Here is a 20,324-nt window from a genome sequence, read left to right as displayed (position 1 = left end):
AATAGGACAAACAAGTTCTAAGTTTATTTTTTAAATATACTATTCCTCAACAAGTTTTTCTTTAGTTTCTCATAATTACAAGTCTAACAGAGTAATCAATCTTTTTAAAGAAAACATATTTAAGCAAAATAAATGACATAGTTTTAATTCATTTCACACATTTATTTTTTTAAGTTGTATGTTGCAGTGCTCCGTACAATGCTCATCTAAACAGGATGTAATATCGACAGTTTCAGAGCTACAGAGTTTTGGTTACAACCTAGGAGCTTTGGAGAAGCAATTAATGAAAAATGTATGCACTTGTTTTAACATAAACATATTCATTCTGCCATAGGTAAAATGATAGGTAATTAAATCAATTTTCAGATTAATGTCTTTAAACTTTTATATTTCTTCATTTTTACATTATTGCTAATTCTTATTTATGATATGCTAGTGGAACATAGTGAAACATAGATTCTCCATTAAAGGAATAAGTGGTAACACTTTGTAACTGTTGCCCAAGGACCTGCATCTTCACCACTTGTCATATTATATCGGTGAGTGTGAGTTATTAACCAAACAGATGTATGTAGAAATTTTCATAAACCCACAATATTATTAACAACAGAACATTAAAAAACATGTCAAATGTTTTGAAATGAAACTACAATATTTTACCATTTCATGAAAAATATTAACACCTTTACAGACAGATATGTTATAAAATCTACCTTCACAGTCTGCAATTAACTTATATAAATAATTTGTAAAACAAATGAAACTTCTAAACTCAATCTTAAATTTTTCTTTTGTCAGATCTAACTATAATAAATATATAATTGGGAAAAGTAGATGAAAATTTAAACTTTTTTTTTTCATGATATGACATCTTTGCCATTACTTTTGTTGTTGCAGGGTGGGTTCAGAATCTTCCCCATGATATCTAATATGGTATCAAGAATTTTCCTGGTTAATATTTATCGAGTTTGAAATTGTAGTATTATAACAACCCAATTAGTCATCATAGCTGTTATTTTATCAGACCGATTACCTTACCGTAATTATCTTAGAGATTCATATGATATTTTAATGTGTAGAGAGAGATAATGAAAATTTATTTTTCCTTAGTGTATTGATCACCTGTTCTGACAATAACACATATAACAGGCTTATTTGAACCATAGTGGGACAGACAGTCATCACAGCAAGACCACCCTAGAACATGATAATCTGCAAAACATATCCCTCTGTGGGTATGACTGTTACTGCTTTACTGCTTTCACGGAGTAGATGCTGTGTGTGTTCCAAGGAAGAACCAAGGTATAAACCATCAACACCTTATATGGAAATGATAAGTTGTGCTACAAGTTATGAGAGTTGTGTGTCTGTGTGCCTGACTGTATAAGGGAAGCCCAGCTCTGCTTCCGCTTTAGAGACGCTGGCTTGACTTTGACTGACTGGACTCTCTCTCTTGCTGCAACGTAAATAAAACTCACTTCAAAGACACTCATCAAGTGTTTGTATTTCATTTTTTAAAAATTCCACGACAAGATATAGGTGAATATTCATATCTGTGCATTCCCAGGTGCTGCCAGCTAAATCTAAGTTTTATCACTCCCACTTTTCCATTCAAGCAATCTCCACCACCAGCATCTTGGGTCCGGGGGGATTCTGCAGTAATCCCTCTCATAGCTTTGGTTCTGTTCCACCAAGATGGACCATTGAATTGTACTCAGTCAATCTATTCCGTCATTTCCATGTTTACTCAATTTTGAATTATGAAAAATATCTGAATATAATAACCTTTTTGTGTTTACTGTCAAGTTTACTTTATTTATATAGCACAATAATTAACAGAAGTTGACCAAAAGAAAAAAGGACACTTACATTTACATTCCAAGTCTTAAAGAAACCCAGTTCCTAAATATATGGCAAGCTGACAGGTCTGTTTTATTGTGTTAACTATTTCTTGTGGAAGGTGATTTAATTGTCATTAAAATGTGCTCAGAATTTTCAAATTGATGATGATTTATTTGATAAATCAAGACACACGGCTCTCTGCCATATTAGCTGCCTTAATAAGTTAAAAGTATCAAAATCTGTACTCAGTATCAGTAATGCTGAACCTGTGTTTACTTTGCAGCGTTGCAGACCACTAGGAGCCAAGCTTCTCATTTGACTGTCATGAAACATCATTGTGCTGGCAGGAGAGGACCCAAACACAAACTCATGGAAAACGGGACTTAACTCAAAATACAGCTTTATTACTGAATGGGGGAAAAGGCGATACAAGACAATGCTAAACTAAACTGGGAAATTCTAATGCTAATCTAATCTAATTACTCAGGGAAACACGGGGAGAGACACGCAGCCATGAGGGAGGACCGAACTGAGAGAGACGCTGACCTAAATACACAGAGGGATGACAGGGACGCGAGGACACGCACAGCCGATACGAATAACCATAACGAGACAGGGGAAGCTAGACTAAACGGAATGAACATGAAAACATGGGACCTTTACAATAAAACAGGAAACATGATGTGTGAGTGGAGGAGAAGCAGGCTACATGGAGCACGGGAACACGAGGGAGAGCACAGACCTGACGGGCTGGGGAAACATGATGGAATAAAACACAAGGATGGGAAACAAGGCACAAGGACTCACACAACTAAATAAACATAGGTGCACAGGGGGAGACAGAGGGCAAAGACACAAGGGGAAATCTAATAAACCTGTCATGATTCGGCTGTGTGGCAGGCAGGAATGGACCCAAACGCAAACTCACGGGGACAGAACTTAAACTCAAAAGCACAGCTTTATTGCTGGGAAAACAGATCATACCAACAATACAAAACTAAACTGGGAAAAAATAATTATAATGTGCACCAGGAGACACAGGGAGGATCACACAGCTAGGAGGGAGAACGCAACACAGAACTGAGGGAGACGCGGACATAAATACACAGAGGGTCAACGAGGAAAGTAGGAGCACATGGGGAACACAGCTGACACTGATAATCATAACAAGACATGGCAGGAGTAACTCAACACTGACTCATACTGACGGGAGACTGTCAAAGTAAAACAGGAGGTACACAGGGGCGCAGACAGAAGGGCAGGAGAGAACACGGGGAGAGCACAGACATAACAGGCTGGGGAAAACATGGGATAAAACATAAGGAGAGGAAACAAGGCATGGGGACTCACAGATGCGTGGAGACACATGGGGTAAGGTCACGAGGGGAAATCTCATAAACAAAACTGAACAACCTAGGAATCACAGAATAAATAAAGAACAGAATACAAAAACACAAAAAAACTAAGACCGCTGGGTCAAAAGAACACAGGACCATGACAAAACCATAGTGAACAGAATAACCTAGGAACCAAATAATACAGAATGATCAAAAATGTATGAAAACTAAAAAAAACTGGATCAAAAGACCCAGGACCATGACATTAACCCTCTGGGGTCCAGGGTATAATTGGCCGCTTTTCACTACTTTTGATTTTATCTCTATATTTCTATGGCATTATTTTAGTGCCTCTATTCTGAGCACACCTAAAAAAAAAATTGCAAGCGCAAATGTTGCATGTTGAGGAGAAAATTATTTTGCCAAACAAAATTCATTTCTGTGTGCAAGAAATATATTTCAGTGTTTGCGATTATCATTACACATAATAACAGCATTTTGTCCAAAACTCAAATGAGGCAGTAACAGAGGAACGCAGAATGGCTACAGGTTACAACTAAATTTTGAAGACTTACTTTCAACTTTGAAACTTGATATCTTAATGTTGTACAACATGACTGAACTGATAATGATTGAATTGATGATAGCTGATCTGAATAGTAGTTACTGCAGTGTGACACTACTTTAGTTTAATTTGTGAGAGTTATTCTTAAATTGTTCGTGACATATATTGGACCATTGTTTATAGGTCAGGTTTTTATATGGGACGAATCCAAAGACTAGGTCAGCGATTCCAGAACCCAGAGTGTTCCAGTGTTCACTGGACGGCGAGCCAACCCAAGATCCTAGGAGACGATATACATACACACGCACAATCATTTGCACATTGATCGACTACAATCCTCTACTGTACAAGTAGTACGGTAGGACAAACAATCACACACACACACTCCTCATCGGATGGACTCTATTGCAATACACCCGTTGCCATGGGCCCCACCGTTACTATTTGGACTTAAAAAAGACTAATTCTTTACTTGTGCACAATTTTATTTTATTCTATTTTTTTGCTACTTTGGGGGAATTTTTTATTTTTGAAGATCTGTTAAAACCTGTTGTAATTCTGTGTTGTTAAAAAAAATATTTTAAAAGGCTTAACATCACTAAAGTACTTTTAAGCCACACAACTGTGTTTGTCTGGTTCCTCTGCCATTCATGTACCAGAGCTCTAAGAGTCGTTCTGTCATGGTTTTGGGTCAGTTTCGACCCAGCGTTTTGTGTTCGTATGTTTTGGTTGATTGTTTTGTTCTCTGAGGCTACGATGATTATTATTGTTAGTTCCATGTTTCTGTTTATTTGTGTTTCAGGATTTGTGTCTCATGTTTAGCATTTAGGTTCCATGTGTTATATTCAGTCTGTCTCTCAGTGTCAAGTCGGCGTCTTTGTGTAGTGAAGTCTTGTTTCCTGTTTTATTGTGAAGGTCTGCATCTCTTGTGAATGTGTTCAGTTTTACCTCTTGTCGCGTCCCGTTAATTACTCCCAGCTGTGTCCACCACCTGTGTTTAATCTCCCTGTGTTTCTCTGTGTGTATTTAAGTCGCGTCCTCTGTTATTGTAGTTGCTGGTCCGTCTGTGTATCCACCATGCTTCATCTGTGTGTTCTCCCTGCTGTCATCCGTCGTCATTCTCCGCGGCTCATCCTCCTTCATGATCATGTCCTGGTTTGTGTTCACTAGTTTAGTTGTTCTCAGTTTAGATAGCCTTCTGTTCCATTTTTATTTTGTGTTTAATAAACCACCCTCACACCTTTACAAGTGCCTGCGTTTGGATCCTCCTTTTCTTTCTTCCACACGGCTCACTCAACTCGCCGTGACAGTACGGACCAGCCAGATATGGATCCAGCGGCATTCAACCCACCCAGCGAGCTTCAGGAGGCCGTTATTGACTCCGCTTCAAGGTTAATCTATCTGTGGGTAGAGCATGAGGGAGAAGCGTTTTTCTATGCTGTGGAAGACAAGCTACAACAACTTATTTCCGGTTACCCCTGGTTATTGGGCTTATTGTTCTTCACGAGCTTCACCTTCACCCTCCCACTGCTACCGTTCGCCCACTCGTTTCGATGGAGGACGTGCCATCCGACCCGCCGGACGAGGAATTTCCCGGCCTGTCGGAGCCGTCTCCAAGGAGGAAGCGACGTTCGCACCGCCGGCGCGGCACTCCCCAGCCAGATGTCAGGACATATAAGCAGCTGGCTGTGGTGAGTGAAAGGGACACTTTTTCTGCTGCGTCAGGTTCTGTGACTGCACTTTCTGGAGCTATTTTTTGTGTGTCTTCTGAAGATAACAATGATTTTTCCGTCGCACCCGTGGCCACTGCTCCAAAGACTGCCTTTGCTGAGCCCACATTCAGGGTTAATGACTGTGTTCACGCTATTGTTTCTAAACCTGGAGTTACTGAGTCTAGCACTACGAGTTTAGGGAATGACTATGTTAGGGGAGCCTTTTCGTCTGCATCGGTTCCTTCAGTTAAAGCAATAAACTTCCCTGAAACAGTTTTTCCTGACCATATCCCCCCATCCACACCTTCACCACAATTTAATGTGGGGTCTGTAACACAGTTAGCAGTACAGTTATCAGTTCAGTCTGCAGCCCGGCTGCCCACAGTTCAGTCTGCAGCCCAGCTGCCCTCAGTTCAGTCAGCAGCCCAGCTGCCCTCAGTTCAGTCTGCAGCCCAGCTGCCCTCAGTTCAGTCAGCAGCCCAGCTGCCCTCAGTTCAGTCAACCACTCCACCACCTGTTACACCTCCGCTACCATCATCTTCGCTACCTGTAGTTCAGTTGCCACTAGTTCAGCAGCCCACCCACTCGTTCATCCAGTCACCATCCTCACAGTCTCATTACGAGCAGGGAACACACTTCATCATTACATCTGCTGGTTCTCTTAAGCTGGCCACCTCAGAGACAGTTAATCCCTCTAGGGCCTCACCAGAGGCTGGGTGTCAGTCACCAGCCAACTCTGGACCCCTAGAGGTCAAGATGCCAGCGCCAGCAGCTCCACCGGAAAACTCACCTAAATAGTCTCTGCTCTCAGCACCCCTTGAGAGTTCAAGGGCCCGAGTCGCCGTCCAGCCTCAGTGTCGTCAGCTGGAGGGCCCGAGGAGCCCATCCAGCCTCATGCCACGTCTGCTGGAGGACCTGAGGAGCCCGTCCAGCCTCATGCCACGTCTGCTGGTAGTCCTGGAGGACCCAGCAAGCACATCCTCGCGTCTGCTGATGGTCCGGTGAAGTCTGTTCAGCCGTCACCTGCTGAATCATCCCCTGCGACTTCTACACCGTCACCGGCAGCATCCACATCACCACCTGCAGCATCACCGCCTGCAGCATCCGCATCTCCGCCTGCAGCATCATCGTCAACTGCAGCATCACCGTCAACTGCAGCATCACCGTCAACTGCAGCATCACCGTCAACTGCAGCATCACCGTCAACTGCAGCATCACCATCGTCAGATTCCGCAGCCGTCCCGCTGCCGTCAGGTTCCGCAGCCATCCCGCTGCCGTCAGGTCCAGCCTCTGTGTCTTCATCCACGCCTGGTCCAGCCTCTGTGTCTTCATCCAGCCTTGCCTTTCCTGGTCCAGCTTCAGCCTCACCTTCGTCTGGTCCAGCTTCAGCCTCGCCTTCGCCTGTTCCAGCTTCAGTGTCTGGTCCTGCCTCATCTGGTCGTGCCTCGTCTGGTCCTGCGGTTGCCACACCGTCATCAGTTCCGGCTTATCCTGTTCCGCTTCGCCTCTGCCGGCCGCTTTCCTGGCCTCTACTTGGGCGTCACGGCCTCCTGAGACAGTTCGTCGCCGCCGCTGGCATCTCAGCCGACCTCCAGATTTGCTCTGTTGCCACCACTGCCTTCCGCGTGGCCGGCCTCCTAATTTGTTTTGTCTGCACCGCCACCATTGCCGTGTGCACGGTCGGCCCCGAGAACTAGTTGCCCGTCGCCGCCGTTGCTGTCCGCACGGCTGGCCCCCTGAACTGTTTTGGCTCTTGTGCTGTCCCTGCCTCTCTGTCTTTCACTCACATAGACACGCACACCACCACCATCAACTTTGCTAAATTGCTAATGAAAAACGTTGATCAGGCAGCTGTGATTGAGTAGCAATGTCCATCCAACTATATGCATGGTTGTTGTGGTCATGATAATATTGTGAGGCCACATCGAAAAGGCTCGGATGAGCTTGCCAAAGTTATACAAGTTGTGCCTTCTTGTGTCCAGATCACACGCTGCACTGCTGTGCTGCCCCATCTTTTCACTTTCATTTCTGTGTTTGCGCATGCGCAGTGTGAGAGGCTGGGTTGACACCCTCACAACGGCCGACAGCATTTCAAAAAGGTTTGATTTTCTTACGACCAAATAAAAAAAGATGATCGGGAGCTGGTCATGAGGTGTTAATCGCTTCTCGTTACCCCACGTATACTACACGATGCACGACACACGATGAAGGCGAAACTCGGGCCGATCACCAAAATGGTTGCAAAACTGAAAAATTGTCTCAAAATTAGCCAAAAATCACACAGTGTATGCCCAGCATTAGGGAGATTAGCCTTGATGTAGCCAACAGCCCTCTGTCATTTCTGGTAAGTATAATTAGTCCGATGTTATTCCTGTAACTCCTGTGCTCCAGATCTGTGAGCTTTGTAGCGAGTTGGTCAAGTTGTTTCTTTAGATTGATAGTCAATCTGTCTGTCTTAGCTAATTATAGGCCAATCTCCAACCTTCCTTTCATATCAAAAATTCTTGAAAGAGTAGTTGTCAAACAGCTAACAGATCATCTGCAGAGGAATGGTTTCAGTCAGGTTTCAGAGTTCATCACAGCACAGAAACAGCTTTAGTGAAGGTTACAAATGATCTTCTTATGGCCTCTGACAGTGGACTCATCTCTGTGCTTGTCCTGCTAGACCTTAGTGCAGCATTCGATACTGTTGACCATAATATCCTATTAGAGCGATTAGAACATGCTGTAGGTATTACAGGTACTGCACTGCAGTGGTTTGTATTATATCTTGTGGGCGATCGTGGCTCAAGAGTTGGGAGTTCGCCTTGTAATCGGAAGGTTGCCGGTTCGAGCCCCGAATTGGACAGTCTCGGTCGTTGTGTCCTTGGGCAAGACACTTCACCCGTTGCCTACTGGTGGTGGTCAGAGGGCCCGGTGGCGCCAGTGTCCGGCAGCCTCGCCTCTGTCAGTGCGCCCCAGGGTGGCTGTGGATACAATGTAGCTTGCCATCACCAGTGTGTGAATGTGTGTGTGAATGGGTGGATGACTGGATATGTAAAGCGCTTTGGGGTCCTTAGGGACTAGTAAAGCGCTATATAAATACAGGACATTTACCATTTACTATCTATCTAATAGACTCCAATTTGTGCATGTAAATGGAGAGTCCTCTTCACACAATGAGGTTAATTATGGAGTTCCACAGGAACTCTAGGACCAATTCTGTTTACATTATACATGCTTCCCTTAGGCAGCATCATTAGAAGACATAGCATACATTTTCACTGCTATGCAGATGACACCCAGCTCTATCTGTCCATAAAGCCAGATAACACACACCAATTAGTTAAACTGCAGGAATGTCTTAAAGACATAATGACCTGGAAGGCCGCTAACTTTCTGCTTCTTAATTCAGATAAAACTGAGGTTATTGTACTCGGCGCTGAAAAGCTTAGAAATATGGTATCTAACCAGATTCTTACTCTGGGTGGCATTACCTTGGCCTCCAGTAACACTGTGAGGAACCTTGGAGTCATTTTTGACCAGGATATGTCCTTCAACGCACATATTAAACAAATATGTAAGACTGCGTTCTTCCATTTGCGCATCATCTCTAAAATTAGAAATATCCTGTCTCAGAGTGACGCTGAAAAACTAGTTCATGCATTTATTACTTCCAGGCTGGACTACTGCAATTCATTATTATCAGGATGTCCAAAAAACTCACTGAAAAGCCTTCAGCTAATCCAAAATGCTGCAGCAAGAGTCCTGACAGGGACTAGAAAGAGAGAGCGTATTTCTCCTGTTTTGGCTTCCCTTCATTGGCTTCCTGTTAAATCCAGAATTGAATTCAAAATCCTGCTCCTCACATACAAGGTTTTAAATAATCAGGCCCCATCTTATCTTAATGACCTTGTATTACAATATCACCCTATTAGAGCACTTCGCTCTCGCTCTGCAGGCCTACTTGTTGTTCCTAGAGTATTTAAAAATAGAATGGGAGGGAGAGCCTTCAGTTCTCAGGCCCCTCTTCTGTGGAACCAGCTTCCAGTTTGGATTCGAGAGACAGACACTATCTCTACTTTTAAGATTAGGCTTAAAACTTTCCTTTTTGCTAAAGCATATATGGGGGCTGGACCAGGTGACCCTGAATCCTCCCTTAGTTATGCTGCAATAGATGTAGGCTGCCGGGGGATTCCCATGATGCATTGAGTTTTTCCTTTCCAGTCACCTTTCTCATTCACTATGTATTAATAGACTTCTCTGCATTGAATCATATCTGTTATTAACCTCTCTCTCTCTTCCACAGCATGTCTTTTATCCAGTCTTCCTTCTCTCACCCCAACCGGTCGCAGCAGATGGCCGCCCCTCCCTGAGCCTGGTTCTGCCGGAGGTTTCTTCCTGTTAAAAGGGAGTTTTTCCTTCCCACTGTCGCCAAAGTGCTTGCTCATAGGGGGTCATATGATTGTTGGGTTTTTCTCTGTATCTATGAAGCGCCTTGAGGCGACTTTTGTTGTGATTTGGCGCTATATAAATAAAATTGAATTGAATTGTCCTCTCATGCAGCTGCTTGCACTGAATCCACTCGGTCTTGAGTACACTTAGCCATTGTAGCCACTCTCTCGATCTAACATCATTTACCACTTCATTGGTCTTTTGAAGCTCTGTGCATAAGTCATGTAAAGCAGGGACCAAGACAGAGTCCATAGCTTCTCTGACTGCCGAGGCAACTATTGCATTGAGGGACTTGTGCTAGCTTTAAGCCATTAGCGATAACCTCTTTGAGGTCATCCTTAGTAACGGAGGATTCTTTAAACTTCTTTAAGGGAGATTGAACAATCTCCCTTTTCCATGAGTCTCTGGTTAATGAGGTGTCCATAGTAGGATAGGCCTCAAAATAACTAACTTGTATGACAGGATACGTGAAAAACTGTGACTATGTGAGCAGAGCTAGAAACTATGCTGGCATCGCTGCCGAAGGGTCACGTCACAAATTTAATTTCTTAATTGCTGAAAATGCATGACAATTTCTGTCCAGTCATAGTTGTCCAATAATTTGAACATCACAATCAAAAAACAGGACATGCTCAGATGAAAATGGTTTTCAGATTTGCAGTCATCAAGTGAAACTTTTTAAGGTATGGGTAAAAAATTCCTAACAGTAACACGCTTGTTGACAATAGATTTTAACCATAAAAACATTTTAAAAGCACTTAGTCATGGTAAAAGTGCTGTATGAATATGTTATTTATTCACAATATGTTATTTTGTGAATAAGACTTCTTGTGGAAAGTGCTTTGAGTGCATAGAAGGGTGTTATAAAAGTACCAGTCCATTTATGATTTGATAAGGTTTTTAACGATATTACGTTTATAATGAGTTATGGAAAGTTCAAAAGAATTTTTTTTTTTTGTTATTTTTTTAAGTATTGTAAACTTCATGTAGCTGATCGAGGTAATTTTACAATTGGTAATGTGGTCAGCCGTCGACCATCACAAGCCACAACGTGAGCGTGTGTCAGTGACTGTCTATCCTTTCTCTACAAATACCTACCACATTACATGAAGAGGTACACCAAATGGATAGATGGACAAATTAAAGGCTTCAAAATGTTCTGATGATAGGATCAACAGAAAAATCTAATTTTTTGCCCAGAGAAGTGTAAATTTTAATTAGCTTATTTAGCTGCATAAATATATATAACTGAGAAAACAGAAGACACTGTGATGAATATTCATATGCTTGTCAGCATCAAAGAGAGACTTCTACTAATTGATTCCTTCTACTAAGTTATTTTTATGTGAATATACAATAGTAAATAAAAATCTTTGACAATAAAAAAGGGAAAATGTGAAATGCAGGCATATAAGCTGTTTAGAATTTAAACATTACCAGAAACAGTTTAAGAAATTGTTTGTCTTTGTTTTATGACCATTATGTTGTCATCAATAGAAGAACAGAAATCAACATTTACATAAATGTCATGACATTTCTATAAATTTGATCTCTTTTCCTCTGTCTAGTATGTAAAATCGGAGAAAAGGTACCCCATTATCTAGTTTGCATTACAATTTCAAATTATATGCCATACATTTGATAATAGGGCAGTAATACCAGTGTTATTAAACTTGATAACAATATTTTGATATGTTTGAAAATTTCATTCATTTTAAGTCCATATATGATTGGATTTAAAAGAGGGTGGAATAAAATTGACTGAAACGTCAATGTCAAACGAAGAGGTTTGGATAGATCAGAATCCAGTCGAACTATAATTATATCAAAGAAACTAACACAGGAAAAGTTGATTAACACCAGCAGGTGGGGTAAACATGTCTTTACAGCTTTTTTCCTCACTTCTCTACAACAATGGTAAGATATTCTAAGAATCCTGATGTATGTAAATAGTATGAAAATCAAAGGTAGAAGGGCAATGTTTATCAACATGACCATACCATATATAGATATTGCGACCGAGGGCACACACTGAAGCTTGTAAAGTGAATTGTTACAAAAAATTCCTGTCAGAGAAAAGCTACAGAGTTTGACATTCGAATACAACACACCCATCACTGAGGTTTCAAAAGCAGGTATAAGCCAAGCTAAAATCAGACATACATATATAGTTATTCTATTCATAATAACTGGATATTGCAGGGGTTTACATATAGACACATACCTGTCATATGCCATTGCTGCCAACAGTAAAAAGTCTGAACCAACCGAGGTGTAATATGATAAACCTTGGAAAAGACAGAGTGGATATGATATCATCTGTTTTTCAGACAAAACATCAGATAAGAGCTTTGGATAGATAATCATGCTGTAAAGAACAGAGTTGATTAACAAAGCTGCAATAAATATGTACATTGGCTCGTGAAGGTTTTTGTGAGTCCAGATAAGGAAAACTATAGTGGAATTACAGCAGAGTATCAGAATATAAAGTGTAAATATGACCACAAAATAAAGATATCTGTATTTGTGCAATTCTGCAAACCCACCTAGAGTTAACAATGTTACATTTAATTCAACATCCATTCAAATGGTATTCATTAAAAAACAAATGAAAAGACAAGTCTTAATGTATTGTAGTAATACTTTTCCAGCACTGAACTAAGAAGTAATTGGCTCTCTGGCTTTGTTTTATCAGAAAACTTCCCATTCTCAATGGGACTCATTAAGTTCTTCAAGAACATGTAAACAACTTCACCAAACTTTATCAGTTGATATTTTTGTCTGTATGATCTATCATCATCATCTAACATCATACCTCATACAGAGGTGGGTAGACTTAGTAGTGTAGATAAAATAATAATAAAATATCATTATTATTATTATTATTTGTATATAACTTTCCATAACCAAAGTGCTTGCTGGTACAGGAGAAGCACTTCTAGTATATATTCTGAGCCCAGGCCATGAAGGACAGGTAATTAGTAAAATCTTAAAATCAATTCTAATGCAATATGTTAATTTTTCTTAGTCTTTAGAAGATGTCTAGCTGCTGTGTTTTGCACGATCTACAGTCAATTTAATGCTTTCTGAATGGTACCTGTTAGAAGACCATTACATTACATGCATTACATGCATACTCTCTCTCTCTCTCACTAAGGAGTTGGCAACACTGCCTGTCGGTGGCGCTGTCACTTGGTGTTCGCTCGCTCTGTGGTATAGTATCGCTTCCTGTTCCTGCTCAAACACAGTGGTGTTCTGAGTAGCTTATTTGCTTAGCAGTTTAATTAACAAATTTTAAATACATTCTTTTTTCACAGTATAATCTTCACGTGCTTCATCCGAAGCACACTTTCTGTGTACTCATTACCTAATTTATAGCCAAAGTATTCACTCACTGTCTCTGTACTGTTTCGCTAGCTTAGCTCATAGCCGACCCGTTAGCACCATGGCTACTTCACCTGTCCCTTCTGCACTTTCTTGCTCATTGTGTCAGATGTTTAGTTACTCCTCGGCCTCCTTTAGCAGTAATGATATCTGTAACAAATGTAGCATATTTGCAGCTCTGGAGGCCAGGATTACTGAACTGGAGACTCGGCTTTGCACCCTGCTATCACCCTTAGCTAGCCAGGCCCCTGTAGCTGGTGCAGCCGAAGATAGCGTAGGCCCCGCTAGCTGTTCCCCGGCAGGTCCCAAGCAGCTGCGGAAAGAGGGCGGCTGGGTAACGGTGAGGAGGAAGCGTAGTCCTAAACAGAAGCCCCAGGTACACCACCAACCCGTTCATGTGTCTAACCGTTTTTCCCCACTCGGTGACACACCCGCTGGGGGTCAAACTCTGGTAATTGGTGATTCTGTTCTCAGACATGTGAAGCTAGAGACACCGGCAACCATAGTCAATTGTCTTCCAGGGGCCAGAGCAGGCGACATTGAAGGAAATTTAAAACTGCTGGCTAAGGGTAAACGTAAATTCAATAAAATCATAATTCACGTCGGCAGTAATGACACCCGGTTACGCCAATCGGAGGTCACTAAAATCAATATTGAATCGGTGTGCAACTTTGCCAAAATAATGTCGGACTCTGTAGTTTTCTCTGGTCCCCTCCCCAATCAGACCAGGAGTGACATGTTTAGCCGCATGTTCTCCTTAAATTGCTGGCTGTCTGAGTGGTGTCCCAGAAACGATGTGGGCTTCATAGATAATTGGCAAACCTTCTGGAGGAAACCTGGTCTTGTTAGGAGAGATGGCATCCATCCCACTTTGGATGGAGCAGCTCTCATTTCTAGAAATATCAACAAATTTATTAAACCCCTCAAAACATGACTATCCAGAGTTGGGACCAGGAAGCAGAGTTGCAGTCTTACACGCCTCTCTGCAGCTTCTCTCCTCCTGCTACCCCCCCAAAAACCCATCTCCATAGAGACTGTGTCTGCTTCCAAAAAGACAAAAAACAAACTAAAAACCAGCAACAAACAACTTAAACATTTACAAAGAAAGAACAATACAGTATCCACATCTGAACCAAAGAGTAAAACAGTGAAATGTGGATTATTAAATATTAGGTCTCTCTCCTCCAAGTCTCTGTTAGTACATGACTTAATAATTGATCAACAAATTGATTTACTCTGCCTTACAGAAACCTGGTTGCAGCAGGATGATTATGTTAGTTTAAATGAATCAACACCCCCGAGTCATTCTAACTACCAGAAATCTCGAAGCACAGGTCGAGGGGGCGGTGTGGCAGCAATTTTTCACACCAGTCTATTAATTAATGAAAGACCAAGACAGACTGTTAATTCATTTGAAAGCCTGATGCTTAGCATTGTCCACCCCAGCTGTGAAACTCAGAAACCAGTCTTACTTGTTATCATCTATCGTCCACCTGGGCCTTACACAGAGTTTCTGTCTGATTTCTCAGACTTTATATCTAATTTAGTTCTGAGCTCAGATAAAATAATTATTGTGGGTGATTTTAACATCCATGTTGATGCTAAAAATGACAGCCTCAACATGGCATTTAATCTGTTGTTAGACTCAATTGGTTTCTCTCAAAATGTAACAGAACCCACCCACCACTTTAATCACACTCTAGATCTTGTTTTAACATATGGCATAGAAACTGAACATTTAACAGTGTTTCCTGAAAACCCTCTCCTGTCTGATCATTTCTTGATAACATTTACATTTACAATAATTGATTACGCAGCAGTGGAGAGTGGACTTTATCAAAGTAGATGTCTTTCTGAAAGCGCTGTAACTAAGTTTAAGAATATAATCCAGCCACTGTTATCATCGTCAATGCCCTGTACCAACACAGAGCAGAGCAGCTATCTGAACGCTACCCCAACAGAGGTCGATTATCTTGTTAATAATTTCACCTCCTCACTACGTACGACTCTGGATACTGTAGCTCCAGTGAAAACTAAGGTCTCTAATCAGAAGTACCTGACCCCGTGGTATAATTCTCAAACACGTACCCTAAAGCAGATGACTCGTAATCTGGAGAGGAAATGGCGTGTCACAAATTTAGAGGATCATCATTTAGCCTGGAGAAATAGTTTGTTGCTTTATAAGAAAGCCCTCCGCAAAGCCAGAACAGCTTACTACTCATCACTGATTGAAGAAAATAAGAACAACCCCAGGTTTCTCTTCAGCACTGTAGCCAGGCTGACAAAAAGTCAGAGCTCTTTTGAGCCAACCATCCCTTTAACGTTAACTAGTGATGACTTCATGAACTTCTTCACAAATAAAATTTTTATCATTAGAGAAAAAATTAACAATAATCATCCCACAGATGTAATATTATCTATAGCTACTCTTAGTACCATTGATGTTAAGTTAGACTCTTTTTCTCCAATTAATCTTTCTGAGTTAACTTCAGTAATTACTTCCTCCAAACCATCAACGTGCCTTTTAGACCCCATTCCTACAAAACTGCTCAAAGAAGTCCTGCCATTGATTAATTCTTCGATCTTATATATGATCAACCTATCTCTAATAATCGGCTATGTACCACAGGCCTTCAAGGTGGCTGCAGTTAAACCTTTACTCAAAAAGCCATCTCTAGACCCAGCAGTCTTAGCTAATTATAGGCCAATCTCCAACCTTCCTTTCATATCAAAAATCCTTGAAAGAGTAGTTGTCAAACAGCTAACAGATCATCTGCAGAGGAATGGTTTATTTGAAGATTTTCAGTCAGGTTTCAGAGTTCATCACAGCACAGAAACAGCTTTAGTGAAGGTTACAAATGATCTTCTTATGGCCTCTGACAGTGGACTCATCTCTGTGCTTGTCCTTCTTGACCTTAGTGCAGCATTCGATACTGTTGACCATAATATCCTATTAGAGCGATTAGAACATGCTGTAGGTATTACAGGTATTGCACTGCAGTGGTTTGTATCATATCTATCTAATAGACTCCAATTTGTGCATGTAAATGGAGAGTCCTCTTCACACACTGAGGTTAATTATGGAGTTCCACAGGGTTCAGTGCTAGGACCAATTCTGTTTACATTATACATGCTTCCCCTAGGCAGCATCATTAGAAGACATAGCATACATTTTCACTGCTATGCAGATGACACCCAGCTCTATCTGTCCATGAAGCCAGATAACACACACCAATTAGTTAAACTGCAGGAATGTCTTAAAGACATAAAGACTTGGATGGCCACTAACTTTCTGCTTCTTAACTCAGATAAAACTGAGGTCATTGTAATCGGCGCTGAAAAGCTTAGAAATATGGTATCTAACCAGATTCTTACTCTGGATGGCATTACCTTGGCCTCCAGTAACACTGTGAGGAACCTTGGAGTCATTTTTGACCAGGATATGTCCTTCAACGCACATATTAAACAAATATGTAAGACTGCGTTCTTCCATTTGCGCAACATCTCTAAAATTAGAAATATCCTGTCTCAGAGTGACGCTGAAAAACTAGTTCATGCATTTATTACTTCCAGGCTGGACTACTGCAATTCATTATTATCAGGATGTCCAAAAAACTCACTGAAAAGCCTTCAGTTAATCCAAAATGCTGCAGCAAGAGTACTGACAGGGACTAGAAAGAGAGAGCATATTTCTCCTGTTTTGGCTTCCCTTCATTGGCTTCCTGTTAAATCCAGAATTGAATTCAAAATCCTGCTCCTCACATACAAGGTCTTAAATAATCAGGCCCCATCTTATCTTAATGACCTTGTAGTACCATATCACCCTATTAGAGCACTTCGCTCCCGCTCTGCAGGCCTACTTGTTGTTCCTAGAGTATTTAAAAGTAGAATGGGAGGGAGAGCCTTCAGTTTTCAGGCCCCTCTTCTGTGGAACCAGCTTCCAGTTTGGATTCGGGAGACAGACACTATCTCTACTTTTAAGATTAGGCTTAAAACTTTCCTTTTTGCTAAAGCATATAGTTAGGGCTGGACCAGGTGACCCTGAATCCTCCCTTAGTTATGCTGCAATAGATGTAGGCTGCCGGGGGATTCCCATGATGCATTGAGTTTTTCCTTTCCAGTCACCTTTCTCACTCACTATGTGTTAATAGACCTCTCTGTATTGAATCGTATCTGTTATTAATCTCTGTCTCTCTTCCACAGCATGTCTTTTATCCTGTCTTCCTTCTCTCACCCCAACCGGTCGCAGCAGATGGCCGCCCCTCCCTGAGCCTGGTTCTGCCGGAGGTTTCTTCCTGTTAAAAGGGAGTTTTTCCTTCCCACTGTCGCCAAAGTGCTTGCTCATAGGGGGTCATATGATTGTTGGGCTTTTCTCTGTATCTATGAAGCGCCTTGAGGCGACATTTGTTGTGATTTGGCGCTATATAAATAAAATTGAATTGAATTGAATTGAATTACTGTATTTCTTGGATTATAAAGGTGCACTTTAACTCCTCTAATTTTCACAAAAATCAACAGTGCGCCTTATGTATGAATTCTGGCTGTGCATACTGACCTTGAACCAATTTTATGTGGTACACAGTGCTCAAGAATCTGTGAAAAAATGTCTTAGCACGGGTCCAAAACTCTATCCGCTTCAGGTCTCAAAGTCAAATGAACACTGCAGCATCACTGAGAGTTAAAAACTGTCTAAATTATTTCATCTTTAATAAAATGGGTGTTCTGTTTTACAAAGTGTAACAATTACATTTAACATCCAGCTATTCATGGAAACAGAATTTATTAAATTTAACAGAGTTAGAAATTAGCATTAAGTTTACACATTACACATTATATTACACTATACAATACACTATATTACGTTTATAAATAATGAGTTATGGAAAGTTCAAAAGAATTTTTCATTTAAAAAAAACTATTTTTTTAAGTATTGTAAACTTTATGTACCTGATGGAGGTGATTTTGCAATTGGTCATGTGGTCAGCCGTCAACCATCACAAGCCACAATCTGAGCGTGTGTCAGTGACTGTCTATCCTTCCTCTACAAATACCTACCACATTACATGAAGAGATACACCAAATGGATAGATGGACAAATTAAAGGCTTCAAAATGTTCTGATGATAGGATCAACAGAAAAAACTAATTTTTTACCCAGAGAAGTGTAAATGTTAATTAGCTTATTTAGCTGCATAAATATATATAACTGAGAAAACAGAAGACACTGTGATGAATATCCACATGCTTGTCAGCATCAAAGAAAGACTTCTACTAATTTATTCATCCATCCATCCATCTTCATCCGCTTTATCCGAGGCCGGGTCATGGGGGCAGCAGCCTAAGCAGAGAGGCCCAGACCTCCCTCTCCCCAGGCACCTCCTCCAGCTTATCCGGGGGAACACGAAGGCATTCCCAGGCCAGCCGAGAGATATAATCTTTCCAGCGTGTCCTGGGTCTGCCCCGGGGCCTCCTCCCGGTGGGACATGCCCGGAAAACCTCACCCAGGAGGCGCCCAGGAGGCATCCTTGTCAGATGCCCGAACCACCTCAGCTGGCTCCTTTCGATGTGGAGCAGCAGCGGCTCTGCTCTGAGCCCCTCCCGGATGCCCGAACTTCTCACCCTATCTCTAAGGGAGAGGCTAGCCACCCTTCAGAGGAAGCTCATTTCTGCCGCTTGTATCCGCAATCTCGTTCTTTCGGTCACTACCCACAGCTCGTGGCCGTAGGTGAGGGTAGGGACGTACATCGACCGGTAAATTGAGAGCTTCGCTTTTACACTCAGCTCCCTCTTCACCATGACGGACTGGTGCAGCGTCCGCATCACTGCAGCCGCAGCCCCAATCATGTCTGTCGATCTCCGACTCCCTTCTCCCATCACTTGCAAACAAGACCCTGAGATACTTGAACTCCTCCACTTGGGGCAGGAACTCATCCCCGACCCGGAGTGGGCACTCCACCCTTTTCCGGCTGAGAACCGTGGCCTCAGATTTGGAGGTACTGATCCTCATTCCTGCTGCTTCACACTCGGCTGCAAACCATTCCAGTGCGAGCTGGAGGCCCCCACCTGATGAAGCCAACAGAACCACATCATCCGCAAAAAGCAGAGATGAGATTCTGAGGCCACCAAAGTGAAAGCCCTCCGCCACTTGGCTGCGCCTAGAAATCCTGTCCATAAAAATTATGAACAGAATCTGTGACAAAGGGCAGCCCTGGCGGAGCCCATCACCCACCAGGAACGAGTCCGACTTATTGCGAACCAAGCTCTTGCAACGGTTGTATAGGGATCGAATGGCCCGTAGCAATGGGCCAGACACCCCGTACACCCGCAACACCTCCCACAGGACACCCCGAGGGACACGGTCGAATGCCTTCTCCAAGTCCACAAAACACATGTAGACTGGTTGGGGAAACTCCCATGCACCCTCAAGTATCCTTGAGAGGATAAAGAGCTGGTCCGGTGTTCTGCGACCAAGACGAAAACCGCATGATCAAATGATTAATTCTACTAAATTATTTTTATGTGAATATACAATAGTAAATAATAATCTATGACTCTCCAAAAGTTGATTCTGTTCATCTGGACGCAGCGTATTCAGGGAGAAACGTTTCGTCACTCATCCAAGTGACTTCTTCAGTCTCAGCTGATTCCCCAATCTTATAAACAGTACATTTGCATAATGACTGAAACCAGCCCACTGAAGGAACAATGGGCTGTGAGGTCAGTTCCTTAATCATAATTATGCAAATTCTCATGACCATTGATCAACAACCACTGACCAAAACCCACTGATCAAAGACCACTGATCAATGGCCATGAGTACCATTCACAGAGAGTTGGGGAATGGCTGCAATCACAGCATTGTAAGATGGCGAAAGATGTACACTTAGGCCCCTCCTCGATTCAGAGATGGTCTTTCCCTTTTCACGTAAATGGCCTCCTTGACTCCACGCTCAAACCAGCGTTCTTCCCTGTCCAGGATGTGTACATCCTCATCCTTGAAAGAGTGTCCACTAGCCTATAGGTGTAAATAGACTGCGGAGTCCTGGCCTGA

At 42.0% G+C, this 20,324-nt stretch overlaps 2 protein-coding genes across 2 annotated transcripts in view; one reads left to right on the top strand and one right to left on the bottom strand.

Annotated features, from left to right (window-relative positions):
- The window catches only part of LOC148098147 (uncharacterized), a 65,856-nt gene extending 58,703 nt beyond the window's left edge, over positions 1–7,153 (top strand). Inside the window, exons 8-9 of the mRNA XM_087830028.1 lie at positions 4,613–4,628; positions 6,693–7,153. Coding sequence (XP_087686154.1) covers positions 4,613–4,628; positions 6,693–7,153 — 477 coding nt within the window. The remainder of the gene's footprint in view (positions 1–4,612; positions 4,629–6,692) is intronic.
- Positions 7,154–11,513: 4,360 nt separating this feature from the next.
- On the bottom strand, positions 11,514–12,473 carry LOC148098146 (olfactory receptor 6N2-like). Its single transcript, XM_087830153.1, has one exon. The coding sequence runs from the start codon at positions 12,471–12,473 to the stop codon at positions 11,514–11,516; it is 960 nt and encodes a 319-aa protein (XP_087686279.1).
- Between the last annotated feature and the right edge of the window lie 7,851 nt (positions 12,474–20,324).

This window comes from Neolamprologus brichardi, chromosome 16 (assembly GCF_056152115.1).
Source record: "Neolamprologus brichardi isolate AB-2024 chromosome 16, ASM5615211v1, whole genome shotgun sequence".
NCBI lineage: Eukaryota > Metazoa > Chordata > Actinopteri > Cichliformes > Cichlidae > Neolamprologus > Neolamprologus brichardi.
Note: the sequence above shows the minus strand (reverse complement) of the source record. Positions and strands in the feature narration are given on the sequence as shown.

Bases quoted from the DNA above. Each gene is read 5' to 3' on its own strand.
- LOC148098146 (XM_087830153.1), bottom strand. From the start codon at position 12,473: ATGGATGTTGAATTAAATGTAACATTGTTAACTCTAGGTGGGTTTGCA.